Source organism: Anser anser (assembly GCF_964211835.1).
Source record: "Anser anser genome assembly, chromosome: 2".
Taxonomy (NCBI): Eukaryota; Metazoa; Chordata; class Aves; order Anseriformes; family Anatidae; genus Anser; species Anser anser.
This window is the reverse complement of record NC_139721.1, coordinates 138,159,391-138,177,385: the sequence shown is the minus strand read 5'-3', so window position 1 is coordinate 138,177,385 and position 17,995 is coordinate 138,159,391. Positions and strand designations below refer to the sequence as shown.

The 17,995-nt window shown below is 40.8% G+C and overlaps 2 protein-coding genes and 1 long non-coding RNA gene across 8 annotated transcripts in view; 1 reads left to right on the top strand and 2 right to left on the bottom strand.

Annotated features, from left to right (window-relative positions):
• ANKIB1 (ankyrin repeat and IBR domain containing 1) overlaps positions 1–5,557 on the top strand; it is a 95,724-nt gene extending 90,167 nt beyond the window's left edge. For 3 of the 5 annotated variants that reach the window (XM_083826956.1, XM_083826954.1, XM_083826955.1), the window contains 3 exons: positions 768–879; positions 1,893–2,026; positions 2,357–5,557. In XM_083826956.1, the coding sequence (XP_083683082.1) occupies positions 768–879; positions 1,893–2,026; positions 2,357–3,109 (999 nt within the window). In that variant the 3' untranslated portion in view covers positions 3,110–5,557. The remainder of the gene's footprint in view (positions 1–767; positions 880–1,892; positions 2,027–2,356) is intronic. The other 2 variants (XM_083826957.1, XM_083826958.1) reach the window with 2 other exon arrangements.
• Positions 5,558–6,633: 1,076 nt separating this feature from the next.
• Positions 6,634–17,879, bottom strand: LOC310895500. Its single transcript, XR_014580732.1, has 3 exons — positions 17,595–17,879; positions 9,907–10,096; positions 6,634–9,505 (listed from the first exon to the last, which is right to left on the bottom strand). It is a non-coding gene; the product is annotated as an uncharacterized lncRNA (long non-coding RNA).
• Positions 11,157–17,512, bottom strand: ERVW-1 (endogenous retrovirus group W member 1, envelope). Of its 2 annotated transcripts, XM_083826966.1 has the most exons (3): positions 16,761–17,512; positions 13,239–13,346; positions 11,157–12,403 (listed from the first exon to the last, which is right to left on the bottom strand). In XM_083826966.1, the coding sequence occupies exon 3, from the start codon at positions 12,276–12,278 to the stop codon at positions 11,202–11,204; it is 1,077 nt and encodes a 358-aa protein (XP_083683092.1). In that variant the 5' UTR covers positions 12,279–12,403; positions 13,239–13,346; positions 16,761–17,512; the 3' UTR covers positions 11,157–11,201. The 2 variants fall into 2 exon arrangements, with proteins under 2 accessions (XP_083683092.1, XP_083683091.1); XM_083826965.1 differs by having other exon boundaries at positions 11,157–13,346.
• Positions 17,880–17,995: the final 116 nt, after the last annotated feature.

Below are 17,995 nucleotides of genomic sequence, written 5' to 3'. Positions count from 1 at the left end.
GATAATTAACCCTTGGGATCTTAGTCTTTCCCATAAATGTTATATAAACTGTCTTTGGTAAATACATACACCGTGAGAAAATACAGTCTGTGGCAGTTCAAATCTGTATGGTGTGACTTATTAACGGCTCAGGTTAGGCAAAGATAGGAGATCTGTAATTCATGGAATAAAAATCCATCGAAGACTGCTCAGTAGAAGAGTGTCAGCTATGGCCTAAGAAGTTCCTGAGCTATAGTGTCCTGGAGCCTGGGAAAAGTGTAACAAGTGCCCGTATATATCTGCTGGTTTTTGGTATTTTTCCGAAGTTACATTCTACTGGCCATTGCTAGCAACAGGACCCTGACATAACCTACTGGTCTAACTCACATTAATTGCTTTTATGTTCTAAAATCAGTGGGTACACTTTTACAAAAAAGCGTGTGTGTGTATGTGTGTGTAACGTTTGGCATCAAAGTTTTTAAACAAAAAGAAGGGTACTTGGAATTATTTAAAAAGGGAGATTGCAAGTATTAAAACATTGGTGGAACGTCAAGTATTTTTAGTTGCTAATTCGTTATTTTATAGATTTAGGATTACCTGGTGATTGTTGTTTTTTTGTTTTTGTTTTAAGCATTGCATGATATAACTTGCAATTTATTTTTCTGAAAACAGGTGATTTTATAATAAAACTATAAAATCACACATTTTTTATAAAAATGTGGTGCTCGTCGCATCAGAAAAATATTACTGCATGCTGCCCTGTATTTTGTAACCTTTGGTTTATGCAGGAATATGCTGAATTTCAGTATCGGAGGAGGCACAGGCAGCGTCGACGTGGAGACATGCACAGTCTGCTAAGTAATACTCCAGATCCTGATGACCCCAGTGAGAGTACCTTAGGTATGGTCCTGCCTGGGGCTGCTCATTCTCTTGCTACTTCAGAAATTTTTAGTAGCAACCACAGTGTTCTCCTATGGATGCATTTTAAACAAGTTTCAAATATATTGTTATACTTGCCAGAATACAACATTAAGACTCATTGTTGCACTGTTTTATGTGATTTTAGAAGCGTTGCTGACTTCATTGTGGCTGCTCCTCTTTTTAAAGGGAAATACATTGATCTTCCCACTAGCAATTCCTTAGCTATTTACAGCAGGCTTGTTTTTCTGAAGAAACTTTGAAAAACACGTATTTCATATGCCAGTCTTAGCTATATACCAGCCTTTCAATGCAAATTAAAAGGACCAGTTGCTGCTGTGAGCCTAGATGAGATTTCCCCTGCTACTGGACTGCTGGAAGGTAGCCATAAGGCTGTATCACAAAACCCTGCTCACAAACTGCTGTACTGGCCAAGACAGCCTGGAGACAAGTTGGCACGGGCTATGACTTCCAGCATGCTGCTCTTCCAAGCGGTGCCATGGCTAGTTGTGCACTAAGGTCACTGTAACTTGGCTCTCTGGGTCTCTCCGAGCTGCCAGAAGCTTCTGCAAAAGTACCAAAATAGCTCAAATCCGAATCATAATCTGACTCTGCTTCTTCAGAGCTTCCATTTGTGTGCTCAGCCATGCAGCAAAAATTCTCTTCTCCATGTCTCATGAACTTAAGCCCAGTGGCTTGTCCTTTAAAAACAAAATAAGTCTTTTTCAGAGGAGAAGTAAACAAACACATGCTTTATTTTAGAAACAGTAAAAAGAATATTGGTGAACTTTGATCCTTCCCTATTGCAAGTAAAATGGAAAACCGTCTGGTTAGTTTGAGGACTAGAATTTGATTAAACACTTGGATATTTTAGTGACCAACAGTGCATACTGTTAACGTATGTTAACGTAAGGCAAGAGGTTCTGTCAGTAAATGTAGTGGAGAAGGCTTTCTGACTTGTTCCTCAAATGTATTTATTTCAATTGCCCAAACAGACACTCAGGAAGGTGGCAGTAGCAGAAGACATGGCACTTCCATGGTGAGTTCAGCTTCTATGGGTATTCTGCACAGCTCTTCGCTTCATGACTATACCCCTGTCAGTCGCTCTGAAAACCAGGATTCTCTTCAGGTATCTCCACTAACCTCTTCTACATTCTCTCTGTTTTACTTGCCTTCCTCTTCTCTGCTTTTCCGTGTCACGTTGTCTCTGCAAAATTTCTTAATTCTTCAACAAGAGAGGGAGAGTCCAGGGCAACAAATTACATATTCACACCAGTAAGAATTGCTAAACAATCATCAGCTTTTAAATTGTTGGCAACTGTATCAGTAAAAAAAATATTCTGATAAATTACATGTCAATCAATTGTGAATTTAAGATTTGAGGCCAAATTACTTTTAATCCAAAATATGTTACAAGATGAAAGTTTTATTCTGAAAGCAACCTTACGTATTTCCACAGGCTCTGAGTTCTTTGGATGAGGACGACCCAAACATCCTGCTAGCTATTCAGTTATCATTACAAGAATCAGGCTTGGCCATAGATGAAGAAACCAGAGACTTTCTAAATAACGAGGCATCTTTAGGAGCAATAGGTACCTCTTTGCCTACAAGACTGGACTCCGCTCCCATAAGTATAGATAACCCAAGAGCCGCGCTGAGCAGCTCTGAGCTGTTAGAACTTGGTGACAGCCTGATGAGACTAGGCGCAGGCAGTGATCCCTTTTCAGCTGATCGTCTTCATTCACACCCCTGCAGCGATACGAGAAGTGGATTATACTCGACATCTAGCGATGCTGATTCCAGCAGCCAAGATCCCAATACCAGTGAAAATCTTCTTGGAAATATTATGGCCTGGTTTCACGACATGAACCCGCAGAGTATTGCTCTGATCCCCTCAACAAGTACAGAAGTGGATGAGGACTCACAGCAACCTAGTACTGAAGATAGGTCAGGAGGGCAGCCAAATGTTATAGACATAGGGTTGGAGCCTCAGGAAGAGCATGCACTGTTTGAGGATGCGCTCAAAAACGAAGGCAGAGGAACCCAAACAGAAGAAAGCACTTCTGAAGAAAATGTTATTCCAGGTGAAACGGTTTCACCGAGTGGTGATAATGCCAGGGAAGGAGCAAGCACCCTGGATGGTTCGGGAGACACTTCAAGTCAGACTCCTCAAACCTCAAGTGAGTGGATTGAACATGTGCATCTGGTATGAACAAAACCGAAATCTGGAGTAACCGAATGGCGGAGACAGATGGTACAGTATGTGGAGTAAGCATTATGGAGGCTTTGATCCACATAATTACAGCTCAGTTGTAACCACTGACGTAACGACGGATATTTAGGGGTTCTCTTGAATTGTAGTTCTTTGTAATTATGTGAACCTTTCAAGGAATATCCTTTGCATTTAATTAGGTAGTACTTGCCTTTTTGCTCTCAAGAAAAAGGAATAAGTAGGTTGTATTCCACATTCCTAATACAATGCAGCATCTGTTTAGCCTTAGGTTGATGATCCTTAACTTGAAAGTACAGATTAAAGGCTTACACTGATTATTTTGGTTGGTTTTCCTAAGAAATAGTTTATTCCATTTTTTTAGAATTCATTCTTTCACCAAAATAACATTTAGCAATTCTTGTTTGTTTGTTTGCTTGCTTGCTTGTTTTGTTTTCCATAACTTTTTCTTACTCATTTTTCATTTTTTTGTTAGCAGTGTGAACTGAGGTATTTAATGCTTCTCTTTAGTACTGCTCCAGGAACAAGTTTTAGGGGATATTCTTTCACATTAAAATCAAAGATTTTTTCATGTCTATTTACAGTCCAAACGTGCCAAACTGTGAATAGTGAGCTGGCGGTAGCCTAACAAAACACTGCAGTGTTACTCTATCAAACTAATCCCACAATTCTTAGCAGTGAAAGAAACCACTGGGTAGCATTGCTTCTCTAAATTTAACTGGCATGTGTTGCCATGGTGACTGCATTTAATTAAATGTAGCCTGTATCTTAAGTTAATAAAACCTAATGCTGCTGTTAAACAGTTATTTTAAATATTAAAATACAGTCAGTTAGCAACAGCTATGCTGTATTTTAAGAGACACTTTAATGGAAGTGCAATCATAGTTCTTTGTTTTCATAATTCTACAAAGCATTCTATGCACTAATAGTGCAATTACTTTTAATGATAACGTTTTATAAAAATATAGGAATACAGAATTTTCATATATTAGCCAGTCCCACAATTAAAGTTCAGATAACAGATTCTGCTCAACATGTTACGGTGCCTTTGCCTAACCCAACTGGATAGTTGCCACAGTTAAACAAGTAATTCAAATTCCGTGTCTGTTCTGGAGTAACTATGCTATTAATTGCAAAGACCTCCATACAACCACCCATGGCCTTGCCTTTACAGTAAATAACTAAATGTTCAATCAGTGTTTTTGCATAAACAAAACACTGCTAGGTATTTGTTCAATTGCACAATATTCATTTGCTGTGTGATTACTGTTTAGTGTTAAAAACAAAAAACACACCTTAAAACCCCTCTTCCTAGTTGTTGTACCGTGGAAAAAAAAAATACTGGTTTTAGATTTGCTTAAAAGCATCGATCTACAGTTAGTGAGATACAATGGTACAGTATGTAATTACAACTAGATTAAGTTGTCGAAATGGCTGTTTTAATTACATATAATCAAAACTTCTCATAACATGAGCAAATTACATACACTCCATTTTAAGTTCTGATTAACTGTTACCAGAGATTTGTTGATATGATATAAAAGTTTATTACTACTGAGTGTGTATAGGCAAGTGTCATGATAGCAAAGTTTATGTATTGATAACTGTGAGTTCAAGTGAGTGTATTGAATTCATGCAAATCCTGCTTTTGAACCTTGCAGTCACATGGTTCATATTAGTAAAAAATGAAATAAGAATATTTTACCCTTACCCCATAAAAACCTAGTTCATTTTGCAAGCATTGCTAGAGAGAAAGGAATAGAGTAGTCTCGAATCATTTTCCAGCTTTTCTTCTAGCTGCCCTGTTCTGGCATAATCATGAACCCTTGGACATCTTTGAAAAATACCTACTTTAAATCGTTCTATGGTATAAGGTCCTTCAACTAAAACAGTTCTTCATGAACTATCAACATGAATTGGTCTGAAAGTTGTTTAACTCACATAGCTTCCTTGAATTGTGATCTCTGGATAGAAAGATTCTCACAAAGATTGTGTGTATTGCATTGAGATGTCTTGCAAAGCTACAGTAAGATATGTAAGAGTGCTCTCTGTGAAGATAGTGAAGTTTGTGGGTTCTGGTTTTTGTAATTTGGTTAGGTTGTGCAGTATATCCATTGTTTCTGTGTTACTCTTATGAGCATGAAATTAGCCTATTAAATTTGTATTTTCTTGGTACTTATTTTAGCACCATAGTCATTGACTTTACAATTCAAAAATAAAGTTTGGCAAGACTATTTTGTAAACCTGTTAATTTTATAATGTAAAAAATTACTCTAACCTTGAATTGTTATTTGCACTTTCATAGTCTATACTTGATACATTCCCACTTTATATACAAGTAGGATACTACAACCATGTAGATGTTTGGCCAAATGAATGCTGTTAATAATATGTAAAATTCTTTGATTAAACATTTATTACTTAAACTAATTCCGTTCTGTCTTATCTCATCTTAGACTGCAAAACCTTTTTCCCTCAACTTTTCATAGATAACCTAAGGTTACGTCTCACCAAGAAACTCTTAAATGTAGTTGTTGACAGGACGGTGTCATTTTAAAATTATGCAGGTCTTGATCTTTACAGAACTCCTTTCTGCTGTGAAATACAAAACGCAGAAGATTTTTGCGTGTTTTTATTTTTTTCCTTTTAAGTCATTTGCATGAATATACAGATAAATAGAATACAAACAAGAAAATATTTAACATAACCAGATAGAGGTTCGGTATAAACTTCATATCCACCCAAAGATACTGGAGAAAGACAGGAGATTTTGTCGTGGTTTTTGTTTAGTTTTATTTTTTACGTAAGAACTGTTAATGACACAAGAATGATATACCTTTATAAAAGTGGCTTTAAGGAGTATTTATCAATTTATGAACCCAGGTGTTTTTCTATGAGCAACACTGAATATAATTATTCGAATTATTCATCAGTTATATTTTGGCCACTGCACCTTCTGCTCATATTATCAGATCAATTTTATTTATAAAATACTTTATGTGAAAAAAAAAAAAGTCTTACTCTGCTGTTAGCATTTTTACTTCTGCAAATGCCGCAGTCAGTCTTGCTGTCTACCCTACTGTTTACATTTTTTATCATGGCAGTCCACGTGGGCAACAGCGTCATTTTTAGGGGTACATACAAACTGCAATGTCATATTAATTAGCCAGCCAGAATTCACTAATGCCATTGCAAAGAATACTAGATGAATGCCATAGCAGAAATGCTTGCACTCTGCAATTTAAAAAATAAAATAAAATAAAAATAGACTTATTTGGAAATTAGTCTAGTTAACCCCCTTCTTTATTTTCTGTTCAGGCATCTGGAGTTAGAGGCCATCTTTCTATGATATCTATACACAGAATGTGTAATGCACAGCAGCAGACAGCCATTTAAAATCCCTGTTCTGTTTTTTTTCAGCATACAGAGACAGTGTTACTGAGCACTGCAGTCCTGGCTACCGTTTACCCCATTCTCCATTATTTCAGATGATTTCTGTCCTGGAAGGCAGAAGAAATTGACAGATTCTGTGACGGTCTAAGTAAAAACCACACTTACTCAATGTGTACAAAGAGAGCACAATGTACATGGTGCAGAAATAAACTTAGGATGCAGACCTTTATGGTGTATATAATGTCCATGCATTATGCAATGATATGTGTACGATATTTAGATGAAGTAACTTCCCCTTGATACACTGCCAGTCTTAATGGATTTTTGCACTTTCTGCCACATAGATCTCTAAAACAGTGTTAGAGCTTTAAGTTAGATAAATGGGTGAGGTAACACCAGAGTGCACTTTGAATAGACTTACTCAAGACCACTGTTCCAGATAGGGCACAAACTATTTGTAGCTACTGCTGAAAAAAAGCAAAGGACAAAACGTTTTTCATAAATGGTCTGACTCTGCTCTGTAGTCTCACATTAAACATCTTTACACTGAAACAAATAGCAATTTGTTATGTAAAGAAAATGTCATCGTATAATTTCCTATTACACTGCTGTTTTCATACTTGCCAGCCCTTCTAAGTTTTGTTTGAATACTGAGCTTCTGCTGTGCCAACACAGCACAGAATTCCCATTTCACCTCTGAAGAAACTTGATTGGACTCAAGTAAGGATGAGTATAGTTCTACAGTCCATTGTAATAGCAACGTAGAGAAAGGTTTAAGTTGGCTAACAGAGCCAGAAAAGGAACAAAACAGAGACTGTAGGAAAAACTCCCAGACTAAACTCTGGAAAAATACCCAAGGCAAGTCTGAACTAGGTGCAGAATCCAACAAATTGTGCAATGTGCTGTAACGCTTGATGGAAAATGAAGTGCACTCACAATTGTCCCATGTACTCACATTTGTCATTGCAAGATGGCACAAAGAATGCCAAGGGCCACGGGTACCAAGATCAGAACCAGGTACTACAGTGAAGTCCCACGGGACTTCAGTGAAGCTCAGGCTCTGTTTGTTGGCTGCTGCAGCAGATCCTTTGACTAGTGTGAGATAAAAAGCCACAACACTACGCTGTGGGCCTGCCGTGTTCAGGATTCCAGAACGGCTGTGCTTTCTGGCAGGGCTAACACAGCAAGCAGCACGCAGTGTGCGACTGCAAGGCATGCATGCACGTCACTCCAACAGCCTGCTAATTAAGGCACCCATCAAGAAGCTGGAAACTCGTATTTGGGACCCTGAGTTCTCAATCAGAAGGTATTTCACGTAGGGTCTCAAAGCCAGGTTTTCCCCATCTAGAACACGGCCTTTATCAGGAGACTAGTTTGGATTGTAACATGAGTTTCTCTTTGTATTCTGTGTTGTACAGATATATGGAGGTTTAAATTAGAGATAGTGCACAGCTGCATCAAGCGATTTTGGACATTCACATTGGCAGCTTAGGTGGCAGAACACTGAAAGACCGGGCATTTGCAACCTTTGATTTAGCTCTGGAATTGGCTTTTATTCTGTCCATAATCTGAAAACTTTTCATGGGGAAATTGCAAGGGCAGGATTCAAAACTGCAGCCCTGGTCAGTGTAACAGAGTGACAAAAAAGTGCAGCTGAGGGTATGCCGGGAGGTAGGTAGAGGGGTTGCCTGCCCCAGAGAAGCTCATCAAAAAACACATACAATGATAAACCCAAGTAACCCGTTCAGCGCAGCTGACTGAACAGGACAAACAGCTATCTTATTTTTGGAATCTAAGTATAAAGCAGTAATATACTGGCAATGGTAAACAACTGAATTTGCTTTACACTTGGTATGAGTGTATTGTCCAACCGGTAGGTCGCCTTTATGTATTTTCACTAATCAAATAAAGAGAAAGTTTACATAGCTAAGATGATTTACAAGCACAGTGGGAATGTGCATTTGTGCCTTTAGAAGTCAGTGTTGACCTGCAGCTGTCATACTGGCTTGAAATGGAGACATGAAAATATTCATGTAACAAAAACATGCATTAAGAAAATGAACTTCCCTAGTTACGGGTATCAGCAGTACCTACCTGCACAGAAACACAAACTTTTGTTAGTGTTTTTGCTGTTCTTGTGTCACTGCAGCATTTTAGAAAAGAAATAAAGTAGTTTGAGAGACAGATTTAAGATGCCTTTCAAGAGCAAAGTCCCTGTGATTGTGTTATCTCTGCCATCGCTTCACCTCACCATGTCCTACAGGACAAAAGTCCAAAGACCTCAGAAAATTTGGGGTTCTTGGCTTTACCACACAGTTGAATGAAGAATTAAGACCTAGAAGTTGCAAATATATATGCATGCTATTCATATGAGTATTAATCGTCCAACACATTCCAAGAATAGCATCCTTTTTAGCTATGGGAACTATGAGAATAAACCGTGCTCTTCTCACAAGAGAGCTAACAAGCACAGAACCTGAGTACAGGACCAGGTGGAGATGCAAACTACACCAGTCAGTCAGATTCATAACAAATTACACGCAGCTGCAGCACAAAACTTTCTAGAGAAGCCCTCCAGGTGCATCCTCTGCAGCTGGCTGTGGAAGAATGACACGGAAAACTGTAATAAAGGACTCTTCAGATATGAGCCAGCAGACACAGGATAGCAGTAGGAACCGAAGAGGAAGCAATGCCGTCAAATTACAGCAGAACAATTAAACTACTTAAGCAGGAGATGCACAGAGCATGTGTGGATATGCATTCCTTCTAATAATCACCCTGCCTGAAAGCTCCCAAGAAGAAATGATCCTGCAGTGGCTGTCAGTGCATTGCTAATGTTGACACTCCCTTTCCCCAGGTGGAGCCAACGTTTTGTTTTCTCCAATTCTTTGTCCTGGCTATTTACATAGGAAGTCCTTCAGGGCAAGGATGGGTCCTGATGACTCCAAAGAGCTTAGCCAGGAGCGCTCCTTTCTTTCACTGAGGCTAAAATAAAGTGGAAATATTCATTAATTAGAAGAAAATTGTTTTAATCCGCAACTTTAGCTGAGTTTAGATGCTGCAAGATCCTTCAACTAAATCAGGCACTTACAACTTACAGGCCACAACCTAACGACTGCCTTAGAACCTGCTTCTGCTTCAAAGAGAATCTAGTTCTATTCTAGTTCTACTGGGAATCTAGAAACAAATGAGGATACTCAGAACTGTCAAACTTGAAATCCTAGTGAGAGAAACCTAGGGACGGGTACTTTTAAGAAGTCCTGGGTCCCCTTCCCCCTAGAGCCCTGCACCTGCTGGGTATGCAGCAAATCTCAAATCAGAACATTTCAGCTACTGCCTGCATTAAAAATAAATAAATACATACATAAAAGACAACTGTAACTTACCAAATGCACAGAATAATATCCTTTGCAAAGGATTAGGTGTTTACCTAGGACAGAAAATGGAAATGGACATCATCCTACCCCGTTCCTACACAGCCAGGTGATGCTCTGGCAAGGTAACAGCTGTGGGATAGAGAGCCCCAGTGCTGGAGGGCTTCTGAGGCAGGCAGCTGGGAAGGCAGGCAGACAGGAGCTGCAAGAAAAGTGAGGGGAACAGTTCAAAGGTCTCTGTGAGATCACATAAAACTACAAAGGGATGGAGTACAGAAGCAGCTTTAAAAAAACAACAACCCCAAGGACTGTGGGTGGCTTGAAAAGAGATGACGGTGAAATAGAATTTAAATCAAGACAGGGAACAGATTTAGGCCCTGGAGACAAGAAAGTCAAAACTGGTGTGCAAGAGAGGAGTGCAAGTGGTTAAGCAGAGCTGCTGCGGAGCCAGAGCCAGCCCAGGCAGGCCCCAGGGACAGTGACAAGGGGAACCGAGTGCCCCAGCCACCCCACGCTCACTGCATGCACGCAGGGCATCGGCAAGAAGATCCCTGTAAATTATGTCTATTAATTATGCAATTGTTACTATAATACTGTTGGATGAAATAGCCTCTATTTTACATAAAAGAATGATTTGATTTTAACAGGATGATTTCCTCTATGTATAAAAGTTAGAGAAGATTTGTTCATGTCCACTGAGAATGAGAGAAAAGAAAACAACTGAATTTGCACCAAAGAAGCTTTAAATGAAACCTAACTATGAAGCGTGTTATAAATGACTGAGTCCCAAATAGGATTACAATCAGAGTTTACAATTTATTAAACGAATAGAGGCAAGCAAACAGCGCTGGGTGCGCCGGGAGTCTCTGCTCCACCGGGACGCACACCCGTTACGTAAGGCATCTACTTTTTTATACTCCTAGGCTAATACATATTTATTACTACTTCTAAAAGAGGCAAGGTTATTATAATTGGTTTCCCGAATCCGATGTCGCCTGCTTATCAGTCTCTGTTACTTTCTCAGGGGCTGCTCGAACAGGGAGACAGGAAGGCCCTCATTCTTCCTCCTTATCTGGTGGTCCAGGGAGACAGGAAGACAGGAAGGCTCTCATTCTTCCTCCTTATCTGGTGGTCTCTTGGCCGGCTATCAGAAGTTACTGCACATCCGTGCAAAGTCAGTAGTTTTTCTCCGAAGAAATCCCTTGTTCTTTTCGCGCCTAAACCCAGGCCTCAATGTTAACCCTTCAAAACCCCTTAGTGGCACGAATTGCTGGACCATTTCTTACAATTCCTCCCTTTTTTTTTTTTTAATCATCAATTCGTGTCTCTCCTTCAACCTTTGTCAGTAACAATTGGATTTCATCAGTCAGTTCTCGGGGTGTCCACTTCTTAAGCATCATTATCGACACGTCACCTTTTCTCTCCACTGAAGTCATCACAAATTGGGTGCTATTTATTACTCGCCGTATCAACAACGTAAAGCAAGGTATCATACAAGGTATAAACAATAATGTCATTACACCACATAAAAATAAAAACAGCATCCTTTTAACCCATGGTTCACCAGGCAACCATGAAAAGAAATCCCAATCCATACCCTTCCAAGTTTGTACTGGGACGTGGGCTAACTTTCTAATTTCCTTTGTTATCTGCTTGACCACTTTTCCATTATCATCAATCTGTAGACAACAATTAGAATCGTTCAGTTTTCCACATACTCCCCCTTCTTCTGCTAGTAAATAGTCTAAGACCATTCTATGTTGGAATATAGCATTTCTCATTTGAGTGGATTGGTCAGCCAAAAGATCCAAGGCTGTCGCTGTTTGATTTGTTACAACCTCGAGGATAGCTTGCAACCTAATTATTCGGTTCAAATTATAAATAGGTTCTCGGGCTCCTGATATCAACTCATTTGGGTTCCAGGTGGCTGGCCCATAATGCTGTATGATTCTTTCAGGAGGCCATTCATCCTTTCCCCATTTTTGGGCACTACCCCCGGTTAAGGAAGTATCTATAGATCGTTTCACTCTGTTCAGGTCATCATATAATCTTATTCCTAAATGATCTCCTTGTGTCTGTGACAATAAAAAGAACAAGGGTCTTATGTACCCCACATAGCATACTCCCGACCAATTTTCAGGTAGCCTCTTGTAAGCATGTTTGCCACACACCCAATAATGTCCCTTTAGGGCCCATGTCCCATTTGGAAAAGGACCATTCCATCCATCTTTACCCTTTGGGGCGTGATAATACAGAGTGTCCTTGTTACCGAGTGGTCCTGTTACAATGTCTGCCCCGTTTGTACTCGTATATGCACGCTTCCAAGCTCCCACGTTGGGTTTCCACTTACAGTCACAATTCAGTTCTCTTTGGCGACCTGTCATATTATAAGCCTTTTTCGCCGTCCAATCTTGAGAGTGTGGGAAGCGCCTTCAATCATGGGGTTGGGCCCGCTTTCAGAGCTTGTGTTACCATTCAGCCCTTCAGGGTGATCCAGCTCCTGGAAAAACTAATCACAATTTTATTATGGGTTTAAAAGGTTCTCATGTTATTTTTCTCAGGACAAACTGATCTTGGTGAGGGAGAAGTCCGGTCGAGGCACTCTCACTCGGCGGTCAATACCCATAGGGGTTGCCTCCCTCGGTAGACCATACACGCCGCAGTGGAGGGTCCTACCCCGGTCTTGCCTTCTCCCTTTCCTCCCTTCAGACTTGTCCTCTTTATCCAGTGCCCTTAATTCATGCAGAACCTCATTGCTGGGATATCAGTTCCTCTTTAGTCTCAGTTTCAGTTCCCCAGGAGTGGACTCAACCCTCCAGGCTTCGGTAGTTATTGGTCCTTTTATTCTGGATGCGTGGGTCCAACCCCTTCTTGCTGTTCTCACAGCTGTTTCAGTAGTAAGTAAAACAAGGTACAGTCCCTCCCATCGGGGGTTCAATGATTCTTCTCTCCAGGTTTTTATTAAGACCTTGTCTCCTGGTTGTATTTTATGAATAGCAAATCCTAAAGGTGGTGTCTGAGTCATCATCCCAATTTATCTTATCTCCTGTAATCTCCTTCCAATGGTAATTATGTATTTCTGGATACTATGATCCTCAACTACATTGTTCCCTAGGGGCATCCCTTGAGAATAAGGCGTACCATATAACATTTCATATGATGATAACCAGTCTCACTGTGTGGTTTAGTTCTTATGTTTAAAAGTGCCAATGGTAAGCATTTCGTCCAGGGCAGCTGTGTCTCGATCATTAACTTAGCCAATTGTTGTTTTATTGTTTGATTCATCCTTTCTACTTTCCCTGAGCTTTGTGGGTGCCACGGAGTGTGGTATTCCCACTGAATACCTTTCAAGGGGTACATCCTTCGAATATTCACGGCTGGCGTATGTTCGATTATTTCCACACAATTGTGTTCCAATGGTCCTTCTTCTGGAACAGTTCCTAGAAATACTGCTGGATATAACAGGTTAGTCGTTTTCAAGGTTATGTCATCTTGTTCAGTTAGTATTGCCTGATATTTCATCATCCGGCTGGGTGATAACCAGTGCCCCCCCCCTTTGTTCCAAAACGGTTGTTACCATATGTGGTCCAAAAACTTCAATACGTTTTCCCATTTGAAGGCAAATAATTTTCTACTATCTTTATCAAGAGGTATGCAAAAGAAGGCATCCTTTAAATCTATCACGGTAAACCATTTATATTTCTCTTTCACAGATGTTAACAATGTGTAAGGATTAGCTACTACCGGGTGAATATCCTTTGTTATTTCATTTACTGCTCTAAGATCTTGTACAGATCTATACTCGCCATTCGGCTTCTTTACTGGAAAAATTGGAGTATTGTATTCCGATTTACATTCTTCCAGAATCTGATATTTGAGAAATTTGTCAATAATTTTCACTATTCCCGTGCCTAGCTTCTATCTTAAGTGGATATTGTTTGATTCAAACAGGTTTGGCTCCTTCCTTTAATTCCACCCTTTACCAGTTGTGCCAGTTTCGACTTCCCTGGTACATCTGTTTCCCGTACTGTTGCTATAACTGCATTTTCTACTTCTCTTGGAATATTAACAAAGGGTTTATCTTTGATCATTAGGATTTGGCCTACTTTGGACTCAGGTACCTTCATTATTAATTCTCCATCCTCAAAGGTTATTGTTGCATCTAATTTGGCTAATAGATCCCGTCCCAAGAGTGGCATCGGGCATTCTGGTACATACTAAAATTCATGGGTTAGTTCCTCACCCCCAAAACGCAAATCAAGGGGTCGTAAGAATGACCATTCTTCCTCTTTCCCTGTGGCTCCAATTATTGTAGTTGTCTTAGTTCCTAATCGTCCTTTTAAACTATTTAACACTGAATATGTTGCTCCTATTACATTTACAGCCTAATTAACACAGAGAAAGAAGCTCCCATAACCAACAAAAAATTCAAGCCTGTCTTCGTTTCCTAGCTTTATTTCAACTAGTGGACCTGCTAGGGTAGATGCCCCAGGTCCCCATCATTCCTGACTGTTGTTTGTCCTGCAGCCTAAGACAATTTCTTTCTGATATCAGGGGCTGATTGCCCTGGAAAGAGGTTAGCCAGTTGCCTCTGTTTGTTTGTTTGTTTGTTTGTTTGTTTTTAAGCCAGGTCCATTTTTTTTTCTCATTGCATTTCAAAGTTGGTCCAAAAATTCAAAAATTCCATAGGGGTTTCTTTTGGACCTTGTTGGAACAGATTCTCGTTTCCCATTTTAACCAGATTTTGGTATTTACATAATTTCCGGGGTGATTAGGGTCTCAGTGAGGGGGTCGGTCAGGGGAATGCAATCGTTGACAGTTCCCTGAGCGGTCCCATTGGCAATCTGAGCTCACACAGGAACTCAGGTTGTTTCAAGAGTTAGCTGCTTTTCTGTTTCCACGACAACTCTCTCGGACCCATCACGGTCCCCCTGCCCCAGAGGGCTCACACCGCGATTTAGAGATCTCAGCCTCGGGTTGAGGCGGAACTATTAACATTCCTACATCCTCTTCCCCTGCTCATTCAACTTCAAACAGCTCTGTTAAATACTACATGCCACACAGCCTTTAACACCTTCAACAACCCTTTTAACACTTCCTTCATCTTTCTCCAGCCCGTACTTTTCTAATGCCAACACCAAAGGCTCAGTCAGGGGCCAACTTAATTCCAAACCTTTTCCCTCCAAGATGCTGAAACAACATATCACTATACAACATTTCATCCTATTTTCCTTCTCTCCTCAAAAACATTAATTGCAAGACACTGTTATAGTCGATTGATCCATAAAGTGGCCATTTAGTTTATATAGTGGCCACCATTGATTGCAATACTTAGTGAAAGTCCTCTTGCTTTCTGTGCCCCCATTTCTAACAATATCCTTCCAATGTGCCAATATGCACCCAAGGAGGCTTTTTTTTTTTTTTTTTTTTTTTTAGGACGTCTTTTTTTTGGATTTTCCCCTTTTCCTTGATTTCCCATTCCCTTTTATTTATTTATATTACTTACTGTCCCTTGTTTCAATTTCCACGCAAACCTTTTTATTGCAGGTTTTTACTATCTTTTCCTAATCTTCTTCCCAAATGTCCCAATTCTTTGGGATTAAACTCTTCTTTCCACATACAAACTTTACTATTTCAGATTATTAATGAGCCCCATTCCAATCATAAATCCGCAGGACTTCGGAAAAACACCTGAAGCACTCAGCCTTCCGTCTTCTAGACAAACAATAACACCTTTTCCACAAAATTTACATTTCAATAAGACCGAATTTCAAGCCGAATGCTAATTTTTCTCATGCACTTTGTTAGTAAGCCTACACAAAACAAGGAATCACTCCTGTGTATCCGTCAAGATGGGGGTTTAAAAAGGTATTGAGGCCTAAATAAATTCGCTCTCCCCCTTCTTACCAAATTCCTAGGGCTCAGGCCCGAACCACCAAAGAAGTGACTCTCCGTTCTACCACTTTGATAATCAGTCAGCCCCTCTCCCCCGATACTTGGGAAACTGACCGAACACCACCGCGAATATACCCAAACCTTTAAACTGTTACTTAGATAATGCTCCCACCTTCCTCCTTGACACAGTCAAAACATTTAAGAACAAAACAGGATTACAAGATGCACCACCGGGGGTGGATTGTTAGGATATAGAGGTGGTAGGTTATCCAATGACTCCCATTCATCATCTTTTTCTTTTTCCTTTTTTTTTATTTTTTATTTTTTTGTTCTCTTCTTCGTCAAACTTCTCGTCTGCTTTTAGTGTAAATATTGAGGCTGGAAAAGGACGTGAGATCCTGATCCATAATCCTGCATAATCACTTTCCTCCTGGCTAAAAGGTTCCTTTGAGTTAACATGTAGATTTAAAGCCTGGCAAACCCAGTCTTCAAAAGATCCGAAAATAGGCCAAAAGACATGTGGTCTTAAAGGCTCCTTTGGCCATTCTATCATACAATACTGAATCATTTTTACTTTGCTTTTTCCTTTTCTGGGGCCCCTATCGTTCCAATTTCTAATCATTATCCCTAATGGACTTTCTGGTGGTATGTCTGGTAATTTGCTCCCTTTTCTCTGGTCCCGGGTCTTCAATTTTGTCTGACCCATCTAGGAATTTTACTGTGGCAATTCCTACAGCCCTTGGTTGCCTTAGTGAGAGTGTCTTGCAGGGGGTTTAGGACCTATCACCCACCCACGAATCCTATAGGAATCGCTTCGGTCCTTCACCGGCCAAGTCCCTCGCGGGAGATTGGAACCGCGGTTAGAAGACCTCCACAATCGCTTCGGAACTACGTTCCGTCTCAGTCACACTCTCACACACACAGGCAACCGAAACCCACCCAACCGAACGGTATACACATTAAATACTTACGACTCCGTCGTCTTCGTTCGGATCTTCGCGCGCAGAATTACGGGCAAAATATAGTGCTGCAGCCGGCAAAGGGAGCTCATAAAAAAATCTAAATCTTTGCTTGCCCTTATTCAGGTTCAGGATGGTGTTAGCCCCGACCTGACTCGAACAGGAGCCACCAAATGGTGGGGGCGCCCCTCCTAGATCAAGTCAGAATTCAGGAACCAAGACCCTCCCGGACGAGCCCCCAATTGTTATAAATGACTGAGTCCCAAATAGGATTACAATCAGAGTTTACAATTTATTAAACGAATAGAGGCAAGCAAACAGCGCTGGGTGCGCCGGGAGTCTCTGCTCCACCGGGACGCACACCCGTTACGTAAGGCATCTACTTTTTTATACTCCTAGGCTAATACATATTTATTACTACTTCTAAAAGAGGCAAGGTTATTATAATTGGTTTCCCGAATCCGATGTCGCCTGCTTATCAGTCTCTGTTACTTTCTCAGGGGCTGCTCGAACAGGGAGACAGGAAGGCCCTCATTCTTCCTCCTTATCTGGTGGTCCAGGGAGACAGGAAGACAGGAAGGCTCTCATTCTTCCTCCTTATCTGGTGGTCTCTTGGCCGGCTATCAGAAGTTACTGCACATCCGTGCAAAGTCAGTAGTTTTTCTCCGAAGAAATCCCTTGTTCTTTTCGCGCCTAAACCCAGGCCTCAATGTTAACCCTTCAAAACCCCTTAGTGGCACGAATTGCTGGACCATTTCTTACAAGCGTGAAGGCTAGGCATGGACACCAAGAGCCTGCAAATCTTCAATTGTGTGTAGCATTTTTTGTTCTTATCAGGTTTATCACCTGTACCGGATGGTTTGGGCCAGGTGAGTTGCCTCAGTGAGGAACCATCGAGGAACAGGCTTCCCGCATGTAGCTGCCACAGCTTCATGAAGACACCAACTTGTTCCCTTTGGAAATTATCTGGTGCGTGTCTGAGGGTCCGTGTGGCAGTGGGCTGAACGCAGATGGAAGCCGGCATACACGGAGGATCAGCTCTGCAGTCGCTCTTTCCCCAGAAAGCCTTGACGTTTCTTATGAGGAGCAGCTGAGGGAACTGGGGTTGGTCTGGAGAAGAGGAGGCTCAGGGGAGACCTCATTGCTCTCTCAGCTACCTGAAAGGAAGGTGTGGGGAGCTGGGGGTCGGCCTCTTCTCACAGGTAACTAGAGATAGGACTAGAGGGAATGGCCGCAAGTTGCGCCAG

What these genes read in the sequence shown, in the direction of transcription:
- ERVW-1 (XM_083826965.1), bottom strand. Translation starts at nt 12,278, where the DNA reads ATGACAGGTCGCCAAAGAGAACTGAATTGTGACTGTAAGTGGAAACCC.